A 27,972-nucleotide genomic window follows, 5' to 3' on the forward strand; every position below is an offset into this window, starting at 1 on the left:
AAGATATAGAAATTTGTCAATATAGTTTTGTAGCTGCAAGATTAATAATACCAAAATCATGGAAGAACGAAAAAGAGCTATTTATAAAGGTCTGGAAAGGAAAATTATTAGACAACTGTATATCCAAATGGCCAAACTGTCCAATAGCATTAGAGGAGGAAATAATGAAGACATTGCTAGAAAATGGAGGCTTGCACTTGAATATCTAGAAAGGAAGACAAAGCAGACTTTAAAATAGCAGCAAAGGGAAGTTATTAATATAAAGGGTAGATTTTAATGAGATATTCGTTTCACATTGAGTGGTGTTGGAAGTCATGGGTTCACAGGTGGGGGAGGGGGCTGAGTGTGGGAGACAGATGTATTTATATTATGTGTATTTGATGTATTTCCTTTATTTTCTTTTGCATTCTCTATATCACCTTTACACAGTAAATTTTATAATAATAAAAAAAGAAAATTCCATGATAGGTTATGGCAATTTTAGAGCCTCCATAAGTTGAGAATAACATGAAGGCATGCAACAATTGCTCTTCCATTAGTTTTGTATTGATTTTGCTGCATTTAATAGTGTGTTTAGTTCTTATTTAGTTGTTTTCACACTCTGTCAATTAAGCTGATGCATTCCTTCACTTCTTTAACAGAAGCTGTGGTAAGAGATGTAGAAATAACAGAAAGAATAAAATCCTACTTCACAAAAAAGAAGAGCAGTTCAACATATTTCAGAAAATGTTTTATTCAAAATGAACATTATACACATGAAAGAAACAACCAAGGTTGGGTAAACCTTATGTAAGTAAACAAAAGTATTTTGAATCTTGAATTCTTCCCAATACATCCCAGGTTGATTTTCTTTTCTTTTAACAGCCTGAACTTGTTTTTAATGATTTCTGTTTTAGTGGCAACCTTACAGATCTATGCTTTACAGGATGTCAGGGTAGTTGTCGAGGCAAGCAAATCTTGTGCCACCTTTTCCTTCTGTTTTGATCTTCGTACTTGTTCAGTATGTGATTCTGCAGGCAGTTGTCCACAAGAAACCCACCTATAATATAACCCAGGAGAGAATCCTACAATTTCCGAGGACAAGCTTTATTTCATGCCGCTGCAACCCAACACTGAAAGTGTATTTCTTCACCATGTTTCTAATGCAGACACTTCCAAAAACAAACAAACAAACTTCCAGCTAGACAGAAGACAAGGCTGGCTCCATAAAAACATTGTAAAATTGAGCTTCCCTGTCAGAGACTTTGTTAACAGAGGTATACCTGTACAAAGATTTCAAGTAAGATACAAATAGATTCATTGTATATATCTTAGTACAAAACAAATAGTCACTTATAAATTCAAACAGCAGCATTGTTAGCTAAGATATAATCAGTACTATCTGGCACTGAAAAAGGATAATCACGTTTTCTGATTGTTCTAAATACTCACTGATATTGCCATTTGTTGGTTCTGCTGCTCTTCTTTGGTTAAAAATAAACTAAAATATCATCAAAGTTTATGTCAAGTCATTCATCTGAAATATCTAATTAAATGTGGAGGTATTCATGGAGAAAAAGGAGAAATCCTTGGTTTTGAAAGTTCGGGATTTGCACTTCTCCAAATCATCAGTGCCAATCTAGAGGGCTGTCTTAAACCTATAAACTAAAAAGTAGATATTAGTGGAAATAACACAACACTGTATTATATCCAGTAAAATTGCTTTGATCATGGTATACAATATGCATAGCTGCCAAAATATGCAAATGAAAGAGAATTATAAGGAGAAATGTGGGCAAAATCTTTGCATTTTCAAGCAGGTTTCTGTAACATAGGGAAAGGAACAAATACGCATAATAGGCTGGAAAAAGAAGCAAGTACATAGAACCAAAAGCATTAGGCTGAAAAGAATGGATTCTGTTTTGAACACTTTCATGGACATTTCTAATTTCTCAGTAAGATCAGTAATGACAGTTTCTCTGAAAGGTGAATTACTTTTTACATTTTTATTAAATACTTTTATTTAAACATTTGAAACAGAATATGAATGTCTTATCTCACCATCTATTCCCAGATGTATATCCCCTACCCTCCCGTTACTTACATAGCATTATAAAAAATACAGCACTGTTAATCCTATTACTTCATTTTTCTAATTTTATTCATTACATTATTATAATGTACTCATAAATTACTCAAACATAACATTTCTTGGATGTTTGGTGGTTTAAATTCACCATTGCTTTTACACATGAAATGAATAAATGGCAAACATATCTTCCTTCATTGACCTTTTACTCATCTTTATTTATAATTTAACTTTTCCAATAGAGCTACCATCCATATTAAAGGACTTCAAAGGCGAACTACTTACTTACTATAATCCCACTTTCTAATGCAAAATTAGTGTTGGATATGGTTTAGGGGACACTGTAGTGCTGGTTCTGTCGAATTGATTCTGGAGTGTGTCTTGCTATAGGCTTTGAGAGCACTATGCAGAAGAGTCCTTTCAAAACTGGCTTATTGAAAAGGAATTCTTCCATTTTGATATTTCAGTTCTCAGAGCTATCTTGCAAGTTTTCCTTCTACAAGACAGGCCTTGTGTTTATGTGTAATTCCAAGTGAAATATGGGCACACTGTGTGTGTTTTCATGAAGAGATTCATATACGGCACCCTTGCTGTGCTACTTTTTTAAATAAAGGAAACATTGTTAAGAAGCATTTTGCTGACTCAAAATGGCTAAGAAGGAAAGCAGTTTGGAACCTACAAGCCTGCTTTGTTTCTTAATATCGGATCTATTTCGTTCCTTTTTTTCCCTATCTGCCAACACCAAAGGGTCAATTGGGCTACTTTATTTATGGATCATTTTGAATTGTTATTGCACAACATTCCAGTGCTTAGTTTCCAAATAATCTTACGCAGAGTTATTAGAAATGTTGAATATACTGCAAGAGGCCAAGCAAATATTATTGTAACACTACATAAATAAGATTTTATTTGCATGCTAAACATTAAAATGCCTGATTTCCTTTAACATGGTTAAACATGTAACTTTATTAGGTACTACCAATCTGATTAATTTAAAGTCATTTTGGGATAATGTCATAAAATGAAAGTGCGTAAGCATATAGGGAACCAGAATGAAAAGCAAAGAATGAAGAGTCGGAGAATAAAGTAGTGAGGTGTCCCTCCCTTTGACTTCGAATGGAATGTGACAGGACAACAGCCACCCAAGAATTTTCAATTTTCTATCTTGGTGGAATCTAGTGTAATACAGATGGCAACACAGGATATAATCTTCCAGAGAGGTATTTGGCAAAGTCTCTGTTTGCTGAAGTTAATAAATCAAGCTTTCATGAGAGAATTCTAATGTCACATTTACCAGCTTTTTTTGGGGGGGGGGGGTATATTGTGTATATTAATTGTGTGCACTTTACCATCTGCTAGAACAAGGTTATTTCTGTTCAGGGTATGGTAATTTATCTATAGGCACCCAGAAAGCAGCTGCTCAGCTTCAGGAGATATGAATACAAACCTTATTGGCTCATATTATTTCTTCTTGAATTAGTACCATGCATTGACCTATAACATCAGAAATTAGGAAGTCTGTCTTTTCACTGGTATATTGCTACTCGATTCAGACAACCCTAAAGTGAACTGGTGTGTGACCTGTATATAGGTGAACACCAACATACAATTATTACAGCTAATGAAAAGATTCATACAATAGTGATGGTGAGGACAGAAGAATCATGTTTGCAAAACCAATATAAATACAGAAGACATATTTTGGGATTGCCTGGGTTACACTACATTTACACCTTGGATCCACGTTATTTGAAGGACCATATCTCCAATTCCATTGGAATTCTTAAGATCTTTTAGAGAGGTCTTTCTCTTTGTCTCATCACCTTCTTGGGCTTGTCTGATGGAAACAAGGGAGAAGGCGGCCTTCTTGGTAGCTGCTCCCATTCTTTGGAACTTTTTCCCTAGAAAGGCTAGGATAGCTGCGTCTATTTTAAAATTTGTATTATTTTAAATATGTCATAAATCACCTTGAGTCCCATTTCTAGGAGAAAGGTGGAATGACTGATGATGATGATGATGATAGTAATAATAATTCATTTTCAAGCAACAGGCACATCATTCTGGAAGATGATAATGGATATCCTTTAACAAGAGGAAAAGTGCCATGAACATGGAAATGTCTTATAAATACAGCAGAAACTCTGAGCCATTTCCAGCAATAATTTCTTCTGGAGAGTGACCGGGAACGAAATACACTTCCCCTCAATCCTGTTTCCCTGGCTCAACAACTAAACAATGGAAATTTCATCGTAAGGAAATGATTTTGCATTTATACTTCCAATTCTATGGGTACTCTTAAAGATCAAGGCAGCTATATATATAGATTATGTCCAATAATCTATATTACATCCAACAATATATGTAATGAAAAACAACAACTGAATACAGAAAACCAAAGGCAGTCTAAGCATGATGATGGTGCAGAAAATGACAACATTTTCACATTCATTTATTGAGAAATAGTAAAGATATACACATTTTTACAAGCTTTCAATATTAATTTACATTTTCTTAAATAATGTTTTCCCCAAATAAATCATGACTTACATTACATAGACCCTTGGCTTCAACAGTTCCACAAGGCTGCTAATGCTGGGAGTTCAAATGTCATAATGGCTCATGTCAGTTAAGTTTATCTCTAAAGACACTAAATATCACATGTAATCAAGCATCTAGACATGGCTCCCCCCCCCCTAAAAATACCCCTGAAATGAAATTCAGATCTAATCCTGTAATGGGCATGACATTATAGTTTCTCAATATATGGAAAAATTTAGATTGGGTTCTATTGTTTGACCTATTGTGTCAGAAACATTTAGTTTGATATTTGATTTTGGACACCACTTATTTAAATGCGCAGACATTTACTATAATTTTCAAATACACAGTTTTTCTTCTTTCACTATGCTCAGGTTGCTTCCTGACGTACACTGAGGGCAATTTCCCCCACACTATGTCAGAGCATGAGCAGCTAGTTATGTGTGGTCCTTGGAAGCAGAGGGCCATGTATGGTCTTCTTACAGTAGGCAATGGATGATGCATTAGGATGCCTATATTATTAGCCAAGGGCCTGATGAGAAAGAAGGGAGAAGTGCTCACTGAGCTCTAAGGGGATAATTGTGCTCTATATTTTATGTGCACAATCAATATATTGCAATTTTTCACTTTAGTGGTTTATCAAGTCTACCCTCCCCTTATTTCTTTATATTTACATCAAATCAAACTGCTGGATTTCCATAGCTCAAGCACAACACTCAAAGTGCTTAATATTTATGTACTGTTTCCATTTATACTGGTACAGCAACTACAAAGGCACAAATGTCACTATCTTAATTGCACAAGCTTTTAGCACATGGGATTTTTTGTTCTTCTTGTTTTTCTGTGCAGTGGGATAGGAATTCAAAGGAGAGAGGGTATCTTCCTGCTGTGAGAAGCCATATCATTTTCAAAGGCTATTTACAATTCAGGATTTTTTCTACACAAAATTTGTACGTATCTGTTTTGATCAGAAAACAGCATTTTCTAGCTGAAAATGCAAAAATATTCATTCTTGGAGAAAACCCCCCACTATTTTCTGCTGAGGAAGTTTTTTTTTTAATGGAAGCAAACAATGACCAAATTTTATGCAGAAGATTTTTCTGTGCAGAAAATACCATTGTAATGCAGAAATACTATTTCTTGCACTACAAAAGCTGTTGCCTACACAAAAATGGTTTTTATGCAAATTAACCATGTGTCTCTTTTATGCAAAATAAATCCCAAACTATACTTTGTCTATGCCAAAAAATGCAGTATTTCCTATGTGTAAACTAGTATTTCAACTGAGAAATATTAATTTCTGCACAGAAATTGCTTTCTTTTGTGCAAACTATGTTTCAGTATTACGCAGATGAAGTCCCAAACTGCGGAGGTTCTAACCAGACCAAGATTCTTCTTCCTTGTGCTTCATGCCATTGCCCTCGACTTTACTTTCAGGAATCTTTTGATTTTGAATCCCGCTCCTAAAATTTCTACAGATTTTATTTTAAATTTTACTTTAGGTTAAATTCAATAACAATATCTTGATTTTTCATGGAGATATAGTTTTACAATTAAGTTTCTTTCTGCTTCTAGAGTTTTGTTTTCTTGATATTCTCCATGTGATATAAAGTTTTTATTATTTTTTATGAATTAGAACTGAAATTTTAATAGAACAATCTGTAGAGGAGTCAGTGATGGACAGATTAAAACTGACAATGTCTCCCTTTAGATCACTCGACCCTGTCAATCATATATGAATGAAACAAAATGTACTGTGATGACATTACATTGTTTTATCAAAACAGGGTGAATTTTAATACTATGTATTTAATTGGAACATTTTTAAAAGTAAGTTCTTTTAAACAATCTACATTTACAACCAAATTTGACAAAGTTTGAATCTTTTATATATTGTTGAAGTACTTTTTTAAAAGGAAGCTCTGAAACAACAGTGCACAAGTATAAATAGCTGGAAGACTTCACCTATAATATTTCATTCTTATTTAGAATCAACTTGATAGATACAGCAGGAATATATGAATTGTGCGCAATGGGTTTCTTTTTTAAATAACTTATCTGAAATGATGATATAATAATTCCTTTTTAGTACTATATTTAGTTGTCAGCAATGCCAATCAAATCAAATTGAAACTATCATGAACAGAGTGAGGTGCTGATCCAAAGAATAGATTATTTTATAACTTTGTTAACAAATCTGTATTTGGAGTGTTTCACCGAAGATTTGCTGTATAAACACAATGAATTTACCCATATAAGAGGAACACAACTATTCTCTCTTGAACTTGTGTGAATTTTATGAATGCAGAACAGAAGAGAAAGGAAAGATATCGTTTGCACTTCTATGCAGACTTTCCTGTTGATTACAGTTAAACTTAATTCCCAGTAAACATGCAGAGATTTCATTGTACAATACTGCAGCCAGTGTAGGTTGTACAGCCACAATGAATCACAATTAATTTTGACACCCATTTGCTATATTTCTTCAATTCACCACAACAAGCATACTTGTCCACTGCATGATGGGACTGCATACATCTCAACAGATACCAGAAGTGAACAACTCTGGCAGGTCTGGGACCTAATGTCTAACCTGGGGATTGCACAGGGTTGCAAAAAATAAGAAAGACACGTTACACTCCAATCCTAAAGTGGAGATTCTAATTTTTAAAATTATATTTTTGATGTTAAGCATTGCAAGGAGAAGGGATTGGCTGCAAACTATTTAAAAGGTGATTATCTGCTTCTGAAGGTTCCAAAGAAAAAGATAATTCAGCATTTTTAATGGAGAAAAGAGGTGGCCAGGGCAGTCTGGGCCTCAGAAACAGTACATGCTGTGGTTATGCATACCTTGAGTAAACAAGCTGGATTTCTGGTGAAATGGAAGAATAAATGGTTATGCAGAATGCACAAGAAATGCAAATAAACTATAACACTTAGTGGAAAGCACACTGTAGTGCATGTGGGAGCAAGAGGTAGCCAGTGAGAGGGGGAAGGAAAGAAAGCACTACTGATACACATATTAAGCCTCCCCCTTCATTGCTCAAAGCCAGCTGGAAAAGTTTTAAATGAATTGGATACGGTAGTAACTCATGGACTGAAAGAACTAGAGAACCATAACTGATAGCATATAATAAAAAAACCTGAAGATTAAATTTTGGTTCCATTGGCAATTTAATTTTAAGATCCTAGTATTCCTGTTTTAGTTTTCCACTATGGTAATTATTACTCAGCTTCTCTGAGACTTTTCATTTGTAGTTTGTGATCTAATCTGATTCTGAATTAAATGGAAGTACTCTCCTTGTATTTTTGAATTAGCCTTCTTTGGTTGGTTAATTCTGAGTATACCTTTGGACAGTACCCAGGCAACTTTATGGGTAATTTGTTGCATGCAATTGTGTGAACTCATAATTTGAACCTAGGTCAATTGATTCTGTTTATATATTTGTTTGGAGCCCCGGTGGCGAAGTGCGTTAAAGCACTGAGCTGGAGACCGAAAGGTCCCAGGTTCAAACCCCGGGAGCGGCGTGAGCGGCCGCTGTTAGCCCCAGCTCCTGCCAACCTAGCAGTTCAAAAACATGCCAATGTGAATAGATCAATAGGTACCGCTCTGGTGGGAAGGTAATGGCACTCCATGCAGTCATGCCGGCCACATGACCTTGGAGGTGTCTACGGACAACGTCGGCTCTTCGGCTTAGAAATGGAGATGAGCACCAACCCCCAGAGTCAGACATGACTGGACTTAATGTCAAGGGAAAACCTTTACCTTTACCTGTTTACATATATGTTTAATAAAATCAAATCTATTGCTGTGCAAGTAATTAATAAATACATTTGTTGTTGTTTTCTTTCAAGTCAAAAATGGAGAAAAAGATCCCAAGTAACCAACTATCAATTTTTTCCACTACCATGGTGCCTACTATCATTCCACGTTTTTGACACTCTTTTAATTTACTTGCCTCCTACAGTGGAATTATTAAGAAACTAAATAAAACACAAAATTTACATTATTGTACTTTTTTTTACTGCAACGAATACTTTGATGCAGCACTGATCTCTGATTATTTGAATTTGAAATTTGGTCATGTCAAAAATTATCACAAAGATGTATTGTTTATCTACATTATCTTAAACCAATGTTAAACCATTGTAACACACAAACAAGATCTTGTCTTTTAAGGCACAACACATCATTATGCACATTCTGTTTGCCAAACTTATAAAAGAGACAATAATTATTATTATGGAGCCCCATCCCATACACCTCCAAAACAAAAGAAATAAATTGCATCCACTTTCAAAGTCAGCTGCTAATAAAGTCACAGTAAATTATTTTCACCAATAATTTACACATTTTACATATCTAGACAAGATTGTCATTGTACAGTCTGAGTGCATTCCAATTCAGATTTTCTAGGTTAGTTGGTTAGACTAAAGTTTGATTCAAACCTCAGTGCTGTGAATATATCCCATATTGAGGAATGTTGTTGAATACCACCACTGATGATTAGAAAATACATATCACTGCTTTCCCAGTCTAAGTCCATTGCAAAAGCTATTCACTCTGGCAAAGGCTCATTTGGTGTGTACCAGCAACCTCCTTTTATGGTTCTTTAATCATCCAAAATCCTGTATATATAAGACCATATAGAGAATTCTTGTGTAGAATTAAAGCTGTAACTCCATTCAGTAATCTGAATTCTTCACATGGAATTTTCATCCCAAATATTGCTTTTCCTTCTTAAGACCATACATATGTGTAAAGCCAGAGGCATCGGATCACACATAAAAGATTTCAGTGTACTTGAAATATAAAAGGAATTTGTCAGCTATGTGACAACAGTTACAAATACTCTAATTCCAGAGCTTGATGTAGAGCCAGGAGGTCCGAGTGACTAGATATCCTCCAGAAAGGCATGTTGTGCTGTGTTAGTTGAGGGAGGAAAACATGAGAAGAAATGAACAATATATTTAACACAACACACATACTTGTTTCCTACACTATGAACTTTCTAGAATTATTTGAACAGCAACACAAACAACCTTCACCCCACTCCAATCCCTGTTCCCATCCTAAAAATACCTGAGCAACATTTTAAGCACTTTATTTATATAAATGATACTGTAGTTCATACTTTTACACTGCAATTATTAACAGAAACAGAGTAAGTGTAGAAAAGAAGAGAATTTTCCAATCTCTTGAAAAGCATATTTCATACAGGCTGAACATCCTTTAGTTGGAATTCTGAAATCTGGCCTACTCCAAAATAATCTGTATGGATAGTTGGGATAGTGACACTTTGCCTTCTGATAGTTTAATATTATACACAAACTTTTGTTTCATGCTCAAACCGATTAAGATATTGCATAAAATATCTCCAGGGAATGTATATAAAACATAGACTTGGGTCCCATCTCAAGATCTGAAATCCAAAACAATTCTGGTGTCAAGCATTTTGCATAACAGATACTTAACCTGTATAACTATGATTTTTTTTTGCGAGTAGCTCAAAATCTCTGCAGACAGTTTTGATGTTAAAAAAAGCCTATGGCAAGCAGGTAACTTAAATGAACATCCTGCTCAAAATTTGAAAATTTCTCCAAGACAAATGCACCTTCAAACTTCCCAAGTGAAGATACAAAGAACATATAATATCTTTTTTATGCATAATACAGTTCCAGAAGCCCAGTGTGAAATCTTTTCTAGTTAAGTAGAATTTCAATTGTTGATATCACCACACAGGACGTATTAATTCCCACCTGATGAAAGGTCTATGTGACTGTAATAAGCCAATGTGGTACAACTGCCAGTATCAGTTAGATGAGACATAGACAATCTTCAGCCCTCCAGGTGTTTTGGACTTCAATTTCCACAATTTCTAACAGCCAACTGGCTGTTAGGAATTGAAGTCCAAAACATCTGGAGGGCCAAAGTTTGCCCATGTCTGAGTTAGACTCTAGGGAGTTGGGGAAGCAAAAACTTCACAAATAAAACATTACAAAGGGCATATGGCTTGCATTTTATGAACCTTATTTACATCCAGCTCAGATCTATTTTTGAAGTTGCATTGAATTCCACAACTGTTCATGCAAGCAACTTATACAGTTAGAGGAAAAGCATGCCAACCATTAAGTAAAGACCTAACCACCTGGCTTTCTAAAAAGGCTACAAGACACAATCCCAGCACCTGTACTGCATCTACTTATAGCAACCATTTGGAACCAGCATTGAATTGTTAACAAAATGGTGATAGCTAAACACCAACACTAGGAGATGCTATATAACATTAAAACTGCTATCCTTTTCAGTTTTCACTAATTTAGGATAGCTATGAATAATTTTAATATATATCAAAATACATGACTTCTTCATATCACTGAAGACTATTCTGGAATGGGTTACATTCTGACAGAAATAACTTCTAGTATGCAGTTATGAGCACTTGGTGATGTCTTTTATATAAAAAAGAAAGGTCTAATGACACATAAATATCCCCAACCAGATACAGTATTAGGCTCTAGAACAGGGATCCCCAAACTTTTTAAACATGGGGCCAGTTCACGATCCTTCGGACTGTTGGAGGGCCGGACTATAGTTGGCCACCGAGCAATAACAACAACAACAACAATAATAAAGAGGGTTGGAAAAGACCCTTTGGGCCGTTGAGTCCAATCCCCATTTGCCTTTGTGTACCGAAAGCACAAGCAAAGCATCCCTGACAGATGGCCACCCAGCCTCAATGTTAATAATTAATAATAATAATAATAATAATAATAATAATAATAATAATAATAATAATGGTTGTAAGAGAAGAAGAGACCCCTTGGGTCATTTAGCCCAACCCCTTTCTGCCCTTGTGCCATGGGGGCCGGATAAATGGCTTTGATGGGCCGCATCCGGCCCCCGGGCCTTAGTTTGGGGACCCCTGCTCTAGAAGTATAATTTTATTCAACCAACTTCCAAATACAAACTTTATCTTGAACAATGTAATGAAGGGGGCAGTTCTATACATATAAACTGGTACACTGTATGAATGAATTCAATTATAATTTCATCAGTCCCCTTAATGCATCTTATTTAAATTACAGCAACACCAGAAGCACTCCAACTGGCCAGCTTCTGGTCATAGGAAATTTAGTATAATGCCAAGTTTTTAACTTTGTGGTTTTTTATACATTATAACTGTATTCTCAATTCACTTCTGACATGATGAATAAAATCTTATTTAGAATTTGTAATATTGATTTTGGGCATGACTCCCATAAACTTTTGAATGCCTTTCTTCCTATAATTACATAAAATTCATAAATATTGTGACAAATGCTTTAGCAGGTTTAATTTGTGAGAAGTCGCTCTGCTCTCTTAAGATCTACACACTATATCCATTCATCTTAATATGAGGCAAGTTATTATAAAACATATGCTTAAATCCAAATGGTTTAACTGTAGACCTTATGCTTTTGGCTTTCGGAATCTATCAACTTGAATCACTTGCCAATGTGCCATACTAACAGAAATGCAAACAAAGCTTGCATCAATTTTTAAACATCACACCAACATTTTATGAGACAGGTTACCTTTTTTGCTGCCTGTTCTTCTTCTACACCATCCCCAATTACAACATATACTACTTTTCTGCCAAACCTTTGCATTATTCGTTCAAAGCAACTTTCTTTTCCTGGAAGATAAATGAGATACAGTTCAGAGAGAAGTTACCTGGTTAGCTGCATGCTCCTCATCTCGGCCATCTCCAATCACAACATAAGTTATGTTAGTGCCAAACCTGGACACTATACGCTCAAAACAGCTTTCTTTGCCTGAAAAACAATGCACTACTTATTTGGGCTATCAATAAGAAAGATCACAAATATACAGAAAGGGCTAGGCAAGCCACAGAGAAGATTGGGAATTGAAAAAACATGTTTTCACACCATGTAGCTCTTAGCTCCTAAATAAGGAAAAACAATTTAATAAAAACAGATTTATTTAATAATTATATCTTCACCAAACCAATGATCAATAATGTTTGGCATTATGAGAAACTAAAGAGTAGAAGGTTTGTTCATGTGGTGTGGCACTACAATTTTCTTTGTCAACCACAAGTTAGTTAAAATCCAACAACCAGTAACAAGAGATGTTGACTATCAAAAGCCAGGAGCATTCAGGAGGTTTCATTAAGATACCTTGCACAGAGCCATTCCTTTGGGCAACTAAAGAAAAATCCAAGAGAACCTATCTACCCCTTTTTGGCTAATCTCTTATGTTCACTGTTATGTGATCTGAATTTACTCATTTTATTCTTATTAGCATTAGTTGGTGGCAGATGGCATCTGACCTACTCGAATATCACTGCCCACAAGGCATATAACTGTCTGATGATCAAAGGCCAAATATTCAAAGTTTATAAATTCAGTTTTTCAAAAATCGAACAAATGTTATCTATTCAGTGCTGTCATTTTTTTGTTTATCAAGTCTGAGTGAGTGAAACAGAGCCACAGTGTTCATTAAACCAATATGCAAATTATGTACATTAACTATGAGTAGATATATTAATTAATGTTGGTCATCTGGCTCTTTTTATTGATTAGCTCAATAAAAAAATCACATTATTAAAAGGTACAGAGATGGAGAAAGGGTGGAAAGACACAAACCTATACAAAACTTAAGGTGAATTCCTTACCTATTTTAGTTGCACTGTAAATATTTTCAATAGGAAAAGCACCTCCTAAACTATACAGCAGGACTTTTGCTAGGGCAGGTATAAGTTGGGTTGTTGTTACCAAGACATTTACACAATTACTCCTATAGAAAGAGACAAAGCATGAAATCTAGGTAATGATAAATATATATTTTTCTAAAATATACAGACTGTATTCCTTTCATAATTTAATGCAACTCTTACTCATCACACACAGCATTGTAATAAAAGTTTAAAGTAGCTTTCTTTAAAAAACAATGAGAAAGAAAAAGCATCAAGAATAATGCATTTTGACTTTTTAAACAATGGTTATTCATCTTAATGTTTAAAGTTACTTCTCAAACTAACTCTTCTGCTTAACCAAACAATTAATTATCTGCTGCTTTGAGTCTCTGTTAAATAAAAACAACAAACTACAACTAGCATATTATTTCAATTTTTCGGAAAACGAAATCAAGGGTTTCCATCCTTCAAACTATTACCAATGATTTTTCTTTAAGCAAAATGAATGTTTTATCCATTCAGCTAGGTCTGTCAATTTTAGAAGCCAGTCCTTAAACTAACTTCAAAACAACTGTGATCATAGAAAAAACTGTTAATGATAAGGAATTAGAGGTGCTTTTATCACATGGACTTTTATAAAACTAATCCTTTTCAACTATTAGGAATGAACTTTGCACACTGCAATTATCAATGATATTCTGTCTGCTCACAGCAATCTTGTATATATGGTAAAGTGGCTTACACACTCATTTAATATTCATATCCACTGAACTTTAATTCAAGAATCCTGTTTGTTTCTGATTGGTCAGGATTTGGTTAATATTTGTCTAAAAGGAAAAATGTTTGCAAATGAACCAATAGCCTTTACTTCTTATTTGCTGTTATAATGTGTATACAACTTGATGTCACTTATTGTGATTCTACAGTAGGGTCTATAACTTGTCAAAGGCCACACAGTGGTTTATTCATGCCTGAGCAGGTATTCAAAGCCTGAATTGCCTGAAGAGTTAATTATACCCAAATCAATATAATTTTATTTTCAATATTTTAAGGTTTGACTTACGTATGCACCAGTTTCATGTAACTTAACTTGCATGTGTGAAACTGACACAAAAGATAAAACATCAGAGATACAGATCTTCATGTTCTAGCTAGGGAGTCTTAGCCTGATTCCACATAGCCATTTAATCTGAAGAATGTAGATTTAAGAGATCCCATTCCCTTCAGAGTGCCTACACAGGCACCTCAGGAACCAGATGAAAGATCAAGGAGAGTCCACACATCCACTGGATTTCTTCAACCACTTTCTAATCTGGATTAAGCCTCCACCAAAACCAGGATTTTATTTATTTTATTTTGTCTACCTCCTGGCAAACTGCTTACTCAGCACTTGTTACAGCTTTGTAAAACAAGGCAAGACATTTGAACATTCCCATGGGCGTCTGGGCTTTCAGGAGGAGGTTTTGTTTACTTTCCAACTGGACTGTGCAGTTAGCTACCTTCTTATTCCAATTGCCTTCCCACTGCTGTAGTGTTTATGTTAATATTATATATTTGGCATTTACATGTGCCTTGTTCACAAAGAGGGATGCACAGGATTTCCTGTCTGGAATTTGGATTTCTGGTGAGTCCTTTTATCCCTCTGTTTCTAGCTAGATGCAAGTTGGAACTTGCACTGGGGGAGAACATTGTCTGAATCTCGAGGGGCTTCAAGCCTGAGTATAATGCCTATGTGGATGGGTTCTCACACAAATTGGCTTATGCTGAAGTCATTTTGAATAATCACAAATAAGGGTGAAACTTGAAAGGGCCACAATTAAGTTTAAAAGCATCTGTTTGCATACAAAAATCCTAACTTACATTTCTGGCATTTTAGGGGGTGGTATAAGTGTTTCATGTACAAAACACCAGTGAAAATCGAAAAAATCAAGGTTGTCATCAATTAAGTAGATGGAACAATACTAAGATTTTGGACAAAACAGTTTCTATAAACCAAACTATTCATCTTAAAAAGCAGTTTTTTCATGCTCATTTTTTCCTTTGAAGACTACTACTTATTATAATAACTGACAATTAAACACATACTCACCTTGTACTAATAATTGATAATGATTTAAGTGCATTTGTCAGCCAGGAGTCAGTGAGAGCTTCAATCTCTGCTCTTAGTTGTAGCCATGCATCTCTTTTTGCAGGACCAAGTAGTCCTGATGCAGAAAAAACAGATCCACACATGCACTTAAAACCACATTGTATTTTAACCAACAGAATTTACAATTATATATTAATTTAGATACTGTTAATTCACCTCCCAAATTGGTTTATATTACAATGTAATATGGCAGCAGGCTCAGATTTTGTATTGCTTTTTAAAATGCTTTTTAAATTGCCTTTTCTTCTTTTAGACAGCATGTCAGGTTAAGAGCCTAGAAGTAAGGGTTTACAGATAGAGATGTTACTCTTGTGTGTTAACAAGTTCATGAAAATGTTACATTTCCAGGTAATGTTTAAGCTGACAGCATGGCTGTCTCTTCTCCACATACTGATTAACATTAGCTACCAGCAGTCCATATTGCACAATATATTTTAGGATAAAAATGTTTTTGTAGTGTATGTTGAAGTGATATTATTAAAATCTATATATTTTAAAAACTATTTTCTTTATTTAGATGGATTTTCTGCTAATAAAAGAATATGATTGCTGCCAAATGTCCTCTCTGACCCATTACGAATTAGGCTCCCTGGTATACTGAGACCCTCAGGGAAATGAAATGGGAAGGACAATTACTAGAGTTCAGATGGCAGAAAACTCAACTTTTCTGCAGCAAGATATGATATAGAGAACATTTTTACTCCTATAAAGTGGCAATACATGCAGTGAAGAAAGCTTTCTTCTCTGCATGCATTGCACCTGCAGATTCTTGTTCAGTTGAGTTGTTCAGAGTGGTGAGAGGCTTAACCCATGTGCTCTCGCCTCCGAACCCATTGCTAGAACCTTCAATAGTTCACTGTGATGCCATTAATAACCATTTCCCAGATAAAATCTTTTGCATAAGAGCTAACGTAGATAGAGAAGTCAACAACGAGGTGTCTAGTCTGAGTGGATTAACACTTCATCAGTTTCAACTAGTGAGTACTGTTGATGTGGACAAGCTACTGAAGCAAGCAAGGAGAACCTGTTGATGACACCCACAAATTTTTCTCCATGCTTTCCAAAACAGCTCTAGCTAAGCATGTCTCCTCTGAATGAATGCCTGAAGGGGGTAATGGGCTGGATAAGGAAAAACCAACTGAAACTGAATCCAGACAAAACAGAGGTGCTAGGGATGGAGGTGTGCCAACCAGTTTTGGATGGAGTTACACTCTCCCTGAAAAATTGTGTTTGCAGCCTGGGAATGCTCCTGGATCCATCTCTCCAAATATCACCTCAGGTAGATGCGATGGTCAGGAGTGCTTACTACTAGCTTCGGCTGATATGCCAGCTGTGCCCCTACCTAGATTTGGAGAACCTAAAGATGGTAGTGCACATGCAGATAACATCGAGGTTAGATTTCTGCAATGTGTTTTAAATTGGGCTACCTCCAGGGCCACAGCCAGAGGGGTGGGTTCAAAGTTCAACCCCCCCCCCAAATATAAAACCTGGTTTACTCATAAATTGATTAACCAGTTAAAACTAGTTTTTTTTTAGCCTAACACATTTTGAGGGGGTTGTGTGAACCCTTAGCCTCCCCCCAACTATGGCTCTGGCTACCTCTGTAAAGTTCAAAAACTCCAATTAGTTGAAAACCAGGCAGCCAGATTGGTCACAGGAACATCCAGGAGTCAGCATATTACACCTATCCTAAAGTCACTCCATTGGCTGTCAATTTGTTTCCAAGCAAAGTGTTGGTTTGGACCTTTAAAGCCAGAACCCGACTGGTAGTCATTACCTGGAAAACCTTTTCATCAGCTGCCTCAAGACTGTGGAATGACCTGCCACAAGAGCTCCGACAGCTAGATCAGCTGTCAGAATTTAAGACACAATTGAAGACCCATTTCTTTCAGGAGGCCTATCTGGTCAATTTTACATTCTGAATTTTAATCTGCACTTTATCAGCGGATTTTAACTTGTATTTTAACTCTGTATTTTGTTGTATGTCTTTTAATACTGTTTTATCTTTTGTTTTAATGATATTATATCCCACCTCAAAACACAGGGAGAGGCGGATAATGAATTCATCATCATCATCATCATCATCATCATCATCATCATCATCATCATCATCATCATTGTTATTAAAAAGGAATGGACAAATAACAAGGGATGTAATTATTAAAACACATATTTTATTTAAAAAACACAAGCGTAATGGCAACAAGTGACTTTTTAGACTTCTGTAATTAATAATCCATCAAATTATGAAAAAGGAGACTTTCCATGCTCTCGTAAAGGGCAAATGATCAGTTCCAGAAGAATACCAAAATAGATGTGTTGTAAGGCCAAGGTCATCAGCATATATAAAGCTCTTTGTGAGTGGTGGTAGTGGCTGATCGTTCGTGAAGATGTTAAATAAGATCGGTGCAAGAACGCTGCCTTGGGGTAAACCATTCTTTTGCCTCCTCCATCTGCTTTTCTGGCCCTGAAACTCCACATAGAAGCTGCGGTTTTCTAAGAGGGTCTGGACAGTGTTTGTAAAGTCAAAGTCCCGGGTGATATGGTAGACTTTATGCAGCATTTTTCTATGTTGCACCATGTCATAGGCTGTCGTAAGGTCCACAAAAACTGTTCCCGTGATGCAGCCTTTCTCGTAGCCTTCCTCGATATGTTCAGTCAGATGAAGAATTTGACCTGTACAGTTTTTCCCTGGTCTGAAACCTGCTTGTTGTGCAATAAGCTTGGGTTCGATAACAGGTCCTAGTCGATTTAATAGCATCCTCTCATAGACTTTATATAGATGACATAAGAGGGAGATTGGTCGATAGTTCCTGGCATTGGAGGCATCTTTACCAGGTTTAAAAATGGCAATTATCTTAGTTTTCCTCCATGCTCTGGGAATCTGTTTGTGTGCCAGGCATTGATTGTAGAATTTCAAAAGCCAGTTTTCAGCTTTGGCCCCCAAGTGTTTGATTTGCTCCATCATCAGGTCATCTAGGCCAGGTGCTTTACCAGTCTTACATCGCTTGATGGCTTCTCTGAGTTCTTTCAGGTTTAGAGGAGAAGACAACTGGTGGGTTTCAAGTTCTGGCACCCTGTTGATTTTCATCTTTATTCTGTTGCAGTTGGTTTTCCCATTCTGAATTAGCTGGTGAGCTATCTGGTCTGGTGTCACATTCGCATGTCCAGGGTTGACCAGAGGGACGCTATCCAGGCGTCTCAGCAATTGCCAGGCTTTTCGGCTACTCTTGGACATGTCCAGGTTCTCAAGCAGCTCTATCCAACGGTCTTTCTTAGCATTAGCTAAGGCTGTAGATAGTTTTTGGCCTGCTGCTATAGTCCCATCACTGTATGGGTTCTCTTGAAATAATCTGAGATATTCTTGTAGCTGATTTAGTGATTCTTCGTTTAGGCCTGGTAGGTAGCTTGTGCGACAGCCTCTAGGAATTGAGAGCCTTGAGGATCTTTTCACAGCTTCTACGAACAGGTCATAATTTTCTATAGAAGGTTCTATATCAGAAATAGCAGCTTCCAAGGTCTCTGTAAACTTTGTCCAGTTAGCTTTATTGAAGTTATATCTTCTGCGGAATGGGACACTTTTCGGTCTTACAGCTGCATATGCTACGCAGCATATTGGTCTGTGTTGTGTGTTAGGTATTGGGTTTAATACCCTTTTGGTGCATTGGTGGCTTATGCTTTCCTTTACAAAAATCAGATCAGGGTTATAACCATGCTTCCATCAGCCGCTATTAAATGATGGTGGTAATTTACTGTCATGAAGGAGGCTCATTCTACTATTGTCGGCCCACATTAGAACTGCTTCGCCATTTCTATCATCTTCGTCATAGCCCCAGACACAGCTGTGGCTATTGAAGTCTCCCACAACAAAATGGGCTTCGTGATTGTGGCAACTGGTTGGGGGTGTAAAATAGAAATCAGCCCCAGGTGGTTTATAGAGTGATGATACAGTGCAACTATCAAGTTCCACAGATAAGATTTCAATGTTGTTCACTTCTGTGAGGGAAGTTGCAGAGATTGCTACACCAGATCGTACAAAAATGGCACTGCCATATTGTCTGTGAGGTCGTTCCACTGCCAGCTGCATTCCAAGAATTTTTGGTCTTCTCATTGTAATGTCTCTGTGTGTTTCCTGAATACATAGGATGTCACATGAGATGTCCTCAGACATTTTGGCTAATAGTTCTTCCTTAGCAAGTGACAAACCTTCTATATTAATAATCCTTAGCAAACCAGACTCAAATCAAGGAAGGGCTTCATGAGAACCACCACTCCTCTTGATGTTCCTCCAGCAACAGCAAGGGTGTCTCTCTGGGCAGCTAAACCTGGCAATTCTAACTGGATGGCCCCCCAAGAGGGTCTTCCTCCAGGGGCAAACCAGGAATGGACAACTTGGAAGTCCCTGAACAGACTCAGAAGTGGAGTGGGCAGATCAAAAGACAACTTGGCAAGGTGGCACTACCTGGAGGAATCCTCCACCTTGTGTGACTGTGGAGCTGAACAAACAACTCAGCATATGTATGCTTGCCCACAATGCCCTGCCTCATGTACGGAGGAGGAGTTGTTTAAAGCTACAGACAATGCGGTTGCTGTTGCCCGCTTTTGGTCCAAAACTATTTAGTTGCTTGTGATTTCTTTTCTTTTCTATTTTATTTCCATTATTTGAAATGTATTTGCTGTACCAATGCTTTTGACACGAAATAAAAAAAACCCAAAATAGATTACCCAATATTTTATTTTACTTCCCTTTAAATTGACTGAAATAATAACAGATCCAGGGGAAAATGTTTAACCCTGTTAATTATCAGCGTATTTAAACAAAATTCTGCCAATATACTTGTGCTTTTTTAAGTCAAGACACTAGTGCTGAGTGAAAAGGGAACACACCCTATAAGGCCCAATAATGCATTTTGCATTATTCAGGAGGCATTTAAAATGCAGGTCGACAGTGTAATTTGAAACACCTCCTCATTCACCCATAACATTTTGCCCTTTATCAAAGAAAAAGTTTGTTTCCCCCCTCTCTCTTAGCCCTGTGAGATATTTTGCCTTTGAAATTACTGAAATATTGTAAAAATATATTTATTGTTTTTCTGGAAGTCAAACCACAAGATTAAGAAGCAATTTTCGTGTACTGTAAAGTTGATTATTTTTTAGCACTGTCATAATGTCAAAGTATGTCACTTGCCCTTAAAATTGCGGTTGTATAACACTTTTCCTAATAAATAACAAATATACCGTATTTATTTTCTATACAATGTATAGTTTCTATTTCCAATGGTTATTTTTCCTACTTGTCAGACACAGCTAAAACTAGAACAAACACATTGGCCTTTCTTTTTTTCTCATCTTTCTCCCTCCCTCCCTGTCCCCCCCTCCCCCACCGGTCCCAGCACCTGGTATAACAAGAATTTTGCTTGTACACAACAAGGTAATAATAATCTATTTTGACTATATCCTAAATGCATGCTTGGATAATGGTTAGTCATTACTGGTATGGAGGAAGTAGTTCAATTTGTTGCTTATATTATCAAATAGTGTTTGTTGAATTATTATCCCAGCATTGTTTGAGTCAATATCTTAACTTAAAAACATAAATTAAAAAAGGATAGTAGAAGCTTCTGAGTAGGTGTCTAGAATCTGAAACTTCTTATTTTGTACCCATTTCTTTTTCATGAAGATAACTGCAATGTACAAGACGCATGGCAACATATATCACCTTAATTATTTCTATATGAGAACTACAAATATTTAAACAGAATAATTGTTTTGACCAAGATCCAATGGCAATTCTCAATCTCCCAAAGTAGAGAAATTCTCTTTCACACCAATAACCTGGAAAGAGGGTTTTCCAGCAGGTTTTAGGATGCATAGGTAGCTGCAGGAGGGAGTGGAATTGCCAATTCTGGGGAAAGTGGTCAGATTGAGAGGAAGTGTACCGTTGCATCCTGTCTGCTGGGTAAGTCATTTCACTACTCTCAAATGTCAAGAATAGAACTAAAGCATACATTCAGAATGTCACATCAAATGCCGCCAAAATGATCCTGTATTTGAAGTTCCAATTTCCTTGGGGCAAAGAAATGTAAAACTTAGTCTTTCATAGCTAAATGTAAAAAATATACCTCTTTATAAAATACTAGCTTGGGAACCCGGCGATGCCCGGGTTATTTGAAAAAGGCATTATGTGTCTTTGATTGTTAGGTATTCTCAGTTTGGAGTGCGTGAACTACAATTCCCAGAATCATGGGTCAATCCTCCCCAAAACCTGCCAGTATTCAAAATGGGTCGCTTTGGGTCTGTGTACCAAGTGTGGTCCAGATCCGTCGTTGGTTGGGGTCAGTGCTCTTTGGATGCGGGTGAACTACAACTCCCAGATTCAAAGCCCATTCCCACAAACCCCTGCAGTATGTTCACTTGGTCATGAGGCTTCTCTGTGTGAAGTTTGGTCCCGGTCCATTGTCAGTGTGGGCCAGTTTCTCTGGATGCAGATGAATTATAACTCTCTTTTCCCCAAACTTGTCCAATATGCTCTGTTGGTTATGAGGGCTCTGTGTGCCAAGTTTGGTCCTGGTCCATCATCAGAGGGTTTCAGAGTGCTCATTGATTGCAAGTGAACTATAAATCCCAGTACCTACTACTCCCAAATGTCCAGGCCAATTCCCCCTCAAAACCCACCAGTATTCAAATCTGGGCATATCAGGTATGCATGGCAAGTTTGGCCCAGAGCCATCATTGTTTGGGTTCATAGCATTCTGGGTTTAGGTGAACTACAACTCCTCTAAATTCCCCAGTAGGAGTCACAGTGCTCTGACTTGATGCAGGGAGAACTACAACTTCCACCATATGGAGTCAATCCCCCAAACTCCTCCAGGAAGTGTAGTTGTGCTGTGTTTGTTATGTAGACAGATTTGAAAGGGAAGGGCAGTGGGCGGGGTCATGCAAATGCCACAGCAAGGGAGAACCCTGGGATGCCTGCCTGTGGTGGAGGAAAAGGCACAATCAAGGATGAAATGGTCCCCAAACGAAAGCATTCCTTGGGTGGTGGGCCGTAGTGTTTGGGGGGAACATTGGCAGGGGTTGGGATACATGTTCATGGAGCTCGCTGTAACTGCAATGTCAGTGAAGAGAGTGACATGGCGGCTCCTTAGCACTGGGAACTATAGCCTGTTTGTGGAGGCCAGAGGCTGTCTGTGTGAGCAGACACCAGTGCCACATACACACATACGGGTTTTCACATTTATTATAGATATATAGATATAGATATATAGATATAGATAATATAGATATAGAAGATATAGAAGAAGATATAGAAGATATATAGATAGATAAAGATAGATAACAGTTTTATTTTTATTTATTCACTTTTCTGTCTTATGTTCACATAAAGGTGAATTACAATGCTGTACAATGCTCATATTTCCAAAAGATGTAGTTATTATTTATTTATTTGCCATATTTGTACCCTGCCCTTTTCAACCCCGAGGGGGACTCAGAACTGCTTCACATATCGGCAGCAATTTGATGCCATTAAAAACATACAATTGGTAAAAACACATTAAACAAGAATTAAAACAAATAGCAACAATTATTAAAATCACATCATCCAAAGTCGTAGTCCAGGGCCATTCCAACTTATCATTGCACATATTCATTGTTCATCTATTGCATTGCAGTTAGTCTCCAAAAGTTTGGTTCATTGCCATGTTTCAGGTTTTTTCCTGAAGGCTAAAATGGAAGGGGCTAATCGAATGTCACTGGGGAGGGAGTTCCATAGCTGAGGAGCCACCACTGAGAAGACCCTGTCTCTCATCCCCACCAACTGTGCCTGTGATGGAAGTGGGATCGAGAGAAGGGCCTCCCCAGAAGATTTTAATATCCACAGAAGATCTTAATTTCTAGTTACATCTTTGGAACTGTTGTGTAAATAGGGCTGGCAGTGTGACCATTGCACAATGGTCCTGATTTACAACATGTACTGGTATATAGAGGAGAAGGTTGTGCATTGGGACATATCGTGCAATGTAAAGCCCTGTTACAAAACTGTGAACCATACAGTATGATGTATCATTCACAAGTCACAAATATCCTTACATATTGTTTAGGTTTATGTAAAGCTATGAGAGCCAGGTATGTAAGACATTTACTCTTATTTTTTAAAATAAAAATGTGAGGGGGAGGGGATGAGTGGGTATAATTTCATACAAAGAATTTAGAGATGTAGTTGATATTTTAAAATGCTTACCTCCAATATTATTCTTGTAAGTATTATATAATTCTTTTACTCTTCTGTAACGGAATGCCAGCTTCCTCATCCAGTCAACTCCTCCTCTTACACCTGTTGGCAGACAAAGGTTTGCACTACTTGCAGCTGCATGGAAGCCATCAGTTGCAAAACTGTAGGTACTGCAAACACCCAAAATATGCAAAAGTGAATACTTAGTCTTCCTGTAAAAGATATACTTATATAATTTTGCTAGAATGTTTCAAAAAGAGGGTGGTGTACCTTAGGTCTTGTCCATTGTCATCTGAAGAAACATCATCTATATGTACTTGATCACATTCCTGTTGGGAAAGGATTATATTAAAAAGAAATCAATACCTTTCCCTCAAATGTTTGTGACATGGTACTAAGTTAACATATTAACGAACTATATGGTCACTTGCATTACCAGAAGACGGCTGAGTTTCCATGCTTGACATTTCATTAACAAAATCATCATCATTTTAACAGAATCAACTGTAACAACTATTTGCACAATAGGATATTCCTGCATTTATTACTATACAGGGAATTCTAGTATGCTGTAGAAGCCAGGAGCACTTTTGCCAATTCCAGACATGAATAATGCTATAATATTTCCTATCCAATTGAAATCTAATCCTCTTTAAAGAAATACATTAATATACATACACTTATAAACAACTGGTTACTATAAAAAACTATAATAGAACAATAACAATAAAGGAAATAACAATTGGTGAGGTTACTGTTTTTATTGTCCACACTGAATTTTGGGTAAAAGATGATGCCAATTTACTGTAATTAATACATTCTGGAATCTTTTCTAAAATTTCCATGTTGATTCCTTCTGAACAACTGAATTAACCCATTTACAAGAAATGCCCAAGTAAAAATCGACAAAATTTCAAACACAGGACTCCATCAGATTTACATTAAATTTATGTCCATTGTGGCACTAGCTGTCCAGAATGGCCTCATGGGCTTGGAATACTTCAATCTGCCTGAAACTTCTGTACTGGGACCAGTTTCCCTGGCTGCCATGGCCCAACACTGATAATTTCTTTTCCCATATATTCAACTGGACACAAGCTGGGCATGCTTTTGTGCAGTAAGGGATGAGATTTCTTCTACTGATTTGCAACAACAAAATCCTATTGCCAACACTACTTTGTTGATTTTAGATTAATCAACTCAATACTTTTACAATGGTGACCTACTCAAGCAATTTCAGCAATTCTTCTCATTGCCAAGGCTTACCTGACCTCTGCAATAAAGAACTAGTACAAGCAACTGATTGATACAAATGTTTGTTAACATTTGAACCAGGAGTTAAGCAAAAGAGCATTGATGAATGGAACCGGAGGCATGATTGAGAGTGCTCTTAGGAAACCGGTGTTGCTGCACAAGCTAAATCCATTTCAACAAATGGTGATTTTCTCATGTTGTTATGCCATGTTAATTGCAATACATTCTATACTCACACACACATGTATTGTGTGTGTGTGTGTGTGTGTGTGTGTGTGTGGACTTCATGTACAAGCCGAGAGGCGGTTCTGGAACCAAAATTATGGGTATGATCACTGAGTAAATCAAGGGCAAATCAAGGTTTCTTTGGGGCTCTTTTTAAATCCATTTTATGGATTCATTCTGGGCTACTTTCTAAACCATTGGTGCCCTCTCAATAGTGGTTTTTAGGCAAGGAAGCATAAAGAAGGACTGGAAGTTAAGAGGGCAAATAATTTTCCATATTGCTTTCAAAGAATTATATGAAAAACAACCTCCCTTAATGTTACTCCTTAATTCTTTCTTCAGTTCTCTGCTAGTTTTATTAACTTCTTCCCAAATGTTCCCGCCATCTGTATTACCTGACTTCCACTTTATCAATTCATGGCTTTGGGGAATTTCTGGGAACGTAATTCATTTCTAGGGAACTAGCATAGCACAAGAGTTAGAGCACTGGACTTGGGTCTGGAGACCAGGGTTTTAAACAATTGCATGCAAAGTTTGGCCAGAATAAGCACCAAAACGTATACAGGATGCTCAGACTGTATAACTATTTGAATGGATGAATGAATGAAATATATACATATACTTATATTTTCACATTGGGTGTCAACATGATCATTTGAGTATTGGCCTACAACTCTGGAAATCAGGGTTTGAATCCCTGCTCGGCTATGGAAACCTAGCAAGCCTGTACTAGATTACCCTGGCAAAGCACACTTTCTTATAAAGCAAACTCAACTCCCTTCTGAACAAATATTGCTAAGAAAACTACACGAAAGATTTGCCTTAGGGTCACCACATGTCAGAAATGACTTGAAAAATTACTACAACAATTGGAATATAAAGCATAAGGATTAACTATAGCAGGTTGGGTAGACAAGTTCCCTTTTTGATGTCTACTTTTCCAACAAGTTTCACATCTCCTTCCTTTTCCTGGCCCCTAATTTTTTTTTAATTTTATTTTTATACCCCGCCTCCATCTCCCCAAGGGGACTCGGGGTGGCTTACAAATATAAAGCAAACATACACTAATATACAATAATAATAATTACTACTAATATAATTCATTCTCTTAGCATGATTCCTCTAGTTTTCTTCTATGAAGTTCATCTTGCCCAGCTTGTTTTCCTTCAGGATTTATTTGTAATCTTTGTTCTCTTGTCTTCTTTCCCTTAATTTACTTGCCATCTTGTTCATTTAACTTCAGTACTATCCAACTATAGCCATTTTAAAATCACATCTCTACAGCAATCCTAGGCCAATGGTTATTTTTTTTGTCAAGCATGTGTTTTGCTTATCATTTGACAAAATCCTGACTTTCTCAGGTTTTCCCCAGTTACTTAGCTGTGTCTCTAGAGGAGCTGTGCAGGATCCTTCCTTTATCTAAATGTCACATGGCACTGATTTTCATGTCTGAAATACTTGTGATAATTCTCAGCAGTTGGATCTTACTAGTTTGCATCTATTGCTCTTGTTTTACATCTTTGATTAAAATCTACAATAGCTGGAAAAACAACTTCCTGTTCCTGGGATTTCATATAATTCTTCCAGGGTGCACATATGATGTTACAGTACACCAGAATATAAGTTTGCAAAAAATATGTGAAAAGGTTATCATACTGGGTATGAATGTTCCTACTCAAATTGATTTCTCCCATGTTGGCCTTGAAGCGATGCATCCATATAGAATCATGGATTAGTATTATATAAGCCATATGCATAATTTAATTTGGTTAATTTAAATCCATTAAGTGGAATATTTCCTGTTAACATCACACTGAAAAATGTATATGTTAATTTAATAATGAGGCTATAAACAAGAAAACAAGATAGAAGGGATCTTTCTTTGTTTTGAAAAATTACAATAATTATCTGGAAGGGGTTGAAAGGCTCAAGACCATTTCCCCTGCTTCTAAAATATGCTCTAAATCAGGCCCATTTGATGGCTCCCCCTGTTCTGTGATTATATAACTTATTCTTTCAATACATTACTTTAACACTTCTTGTTTTTCATGACTGAATATAGTTCTTTTGCCTTATACAGTTCCCCCCAAAATACAGTACCCTCAATTATAACCATTTTCATAACATTCTGGAGGAGGGGGCAGGATCTGCAAAATATTCTACTGTGAACATCTAATCCCAGGTTTTAGCCTTAAATTCTGAAAATACTTGGATTTACACAATTTAACTGAGTTAGCACCATAAGCAATTAATTAGTTTATAATCCAAGTGCTTTTAGAGTATCAGTCTAAATTACATCCCTCCCATTCCCAGTGGAAACTCATGGTCTACTACCATAATAACAGGATATTGGTGTTTGATCACAATAATGATGGCATAGGAACGGGGTGGAGGAGCTCTCTGTTGATTTTAATGTGAGGTAAAATACCTTTCAAAACTGCTACAGAACTGGCTACACTCATGTCTCAGTGGGCCACTGGCTGTGCAAGTTCAAAACTAAGAGAGATAAAATATATTTTTCATTACTGGGTGTTTACAAATTCAGAAACAATAACGGACTGCTGCAACATTAACTTGAATAATTTCTCAGTATCTCTAGTTCCTTACAGGAATGTCTCAGAATGAGGAGCATAAACCTACCAGTGACCCACAAAAGTGATCCTTTTTGGAATTGTCAGTAATTTCATTATCCAATGAAAACAATGACTCAGTCCAGTAAAAACAAAAATCCTATTATGTAGCAGCTCTTAAAAGTTACAGGCTAGAAGATGGACAACAGAAAATTGTAAAATTGTTGCAGATT

At 36.7% G+C, this 27,972-nt stretch overlaps 1 protein-coding gene across 13 annotated transcripts in view; it reads right to left on the reverse strand.

Moving 5' to 3' along the window:
- Positions 1-717: 717 nt before the first annotated feature.
- Positions 718-27,972, reverse strand: part of eya4 (EYA transcriptional coactivator and phosphatase 4) — a 138,009-nt gene continuing 110,754 nt past the window's right edge. For 10 of the 13 annotated variants that reach the window (XM_062978456.1, XM_008114552.3, XM_062978480.1 and 7 more), the window contains 6 exons: positions 23,961-24,019; positions 23,700-23,860; positions 15,398-15,512; positions 13,288-13,409; positions 12,185-12,285; positions 718-9,530 (listed from right to left, as the gene is read on the reverse strand). In XM_062978456.1, coding sequence (XP_062834526.1) covers positions 9,450-9,530; positions 12,185-12,285; positions 13,288-13,409; positions 15,398-15,512; positions 23,700-23,860; positions 23,961-24,019 — 639 coding nt within the window. In that variant the 3' untranslated portion in view covers positions 718-9,449. Of the gene's footprint in view, positions 9,531-12,184; positions 12,286-12,323; positions 12,425-13,287; positions 13,410-15,397; positions 15,513-23,699; positions 23,861-23,960; positions 24,020-27,972 lie in introns of all 13 variants that reach the window. The other 3 variants (XM_008114553.3, XM_003223294.4, XM_008114558.3) reach the window with 1 other exon arrangement.

The sequence above is a fragment of the Anolis carolinensis genome, chromosome 1 (assembly GCF_035594765.1).
Source record: "Anolis carolinensis isolate JA03-04 chromosome 1, rAnoCar3.1.pri, whole genome shotgun sequence".
NCBI lineage: Eukaryota > Metazoa > Chordata > Lepidosauria > Squamata > Dactyloidae > Anolis > Anolis carolinensis.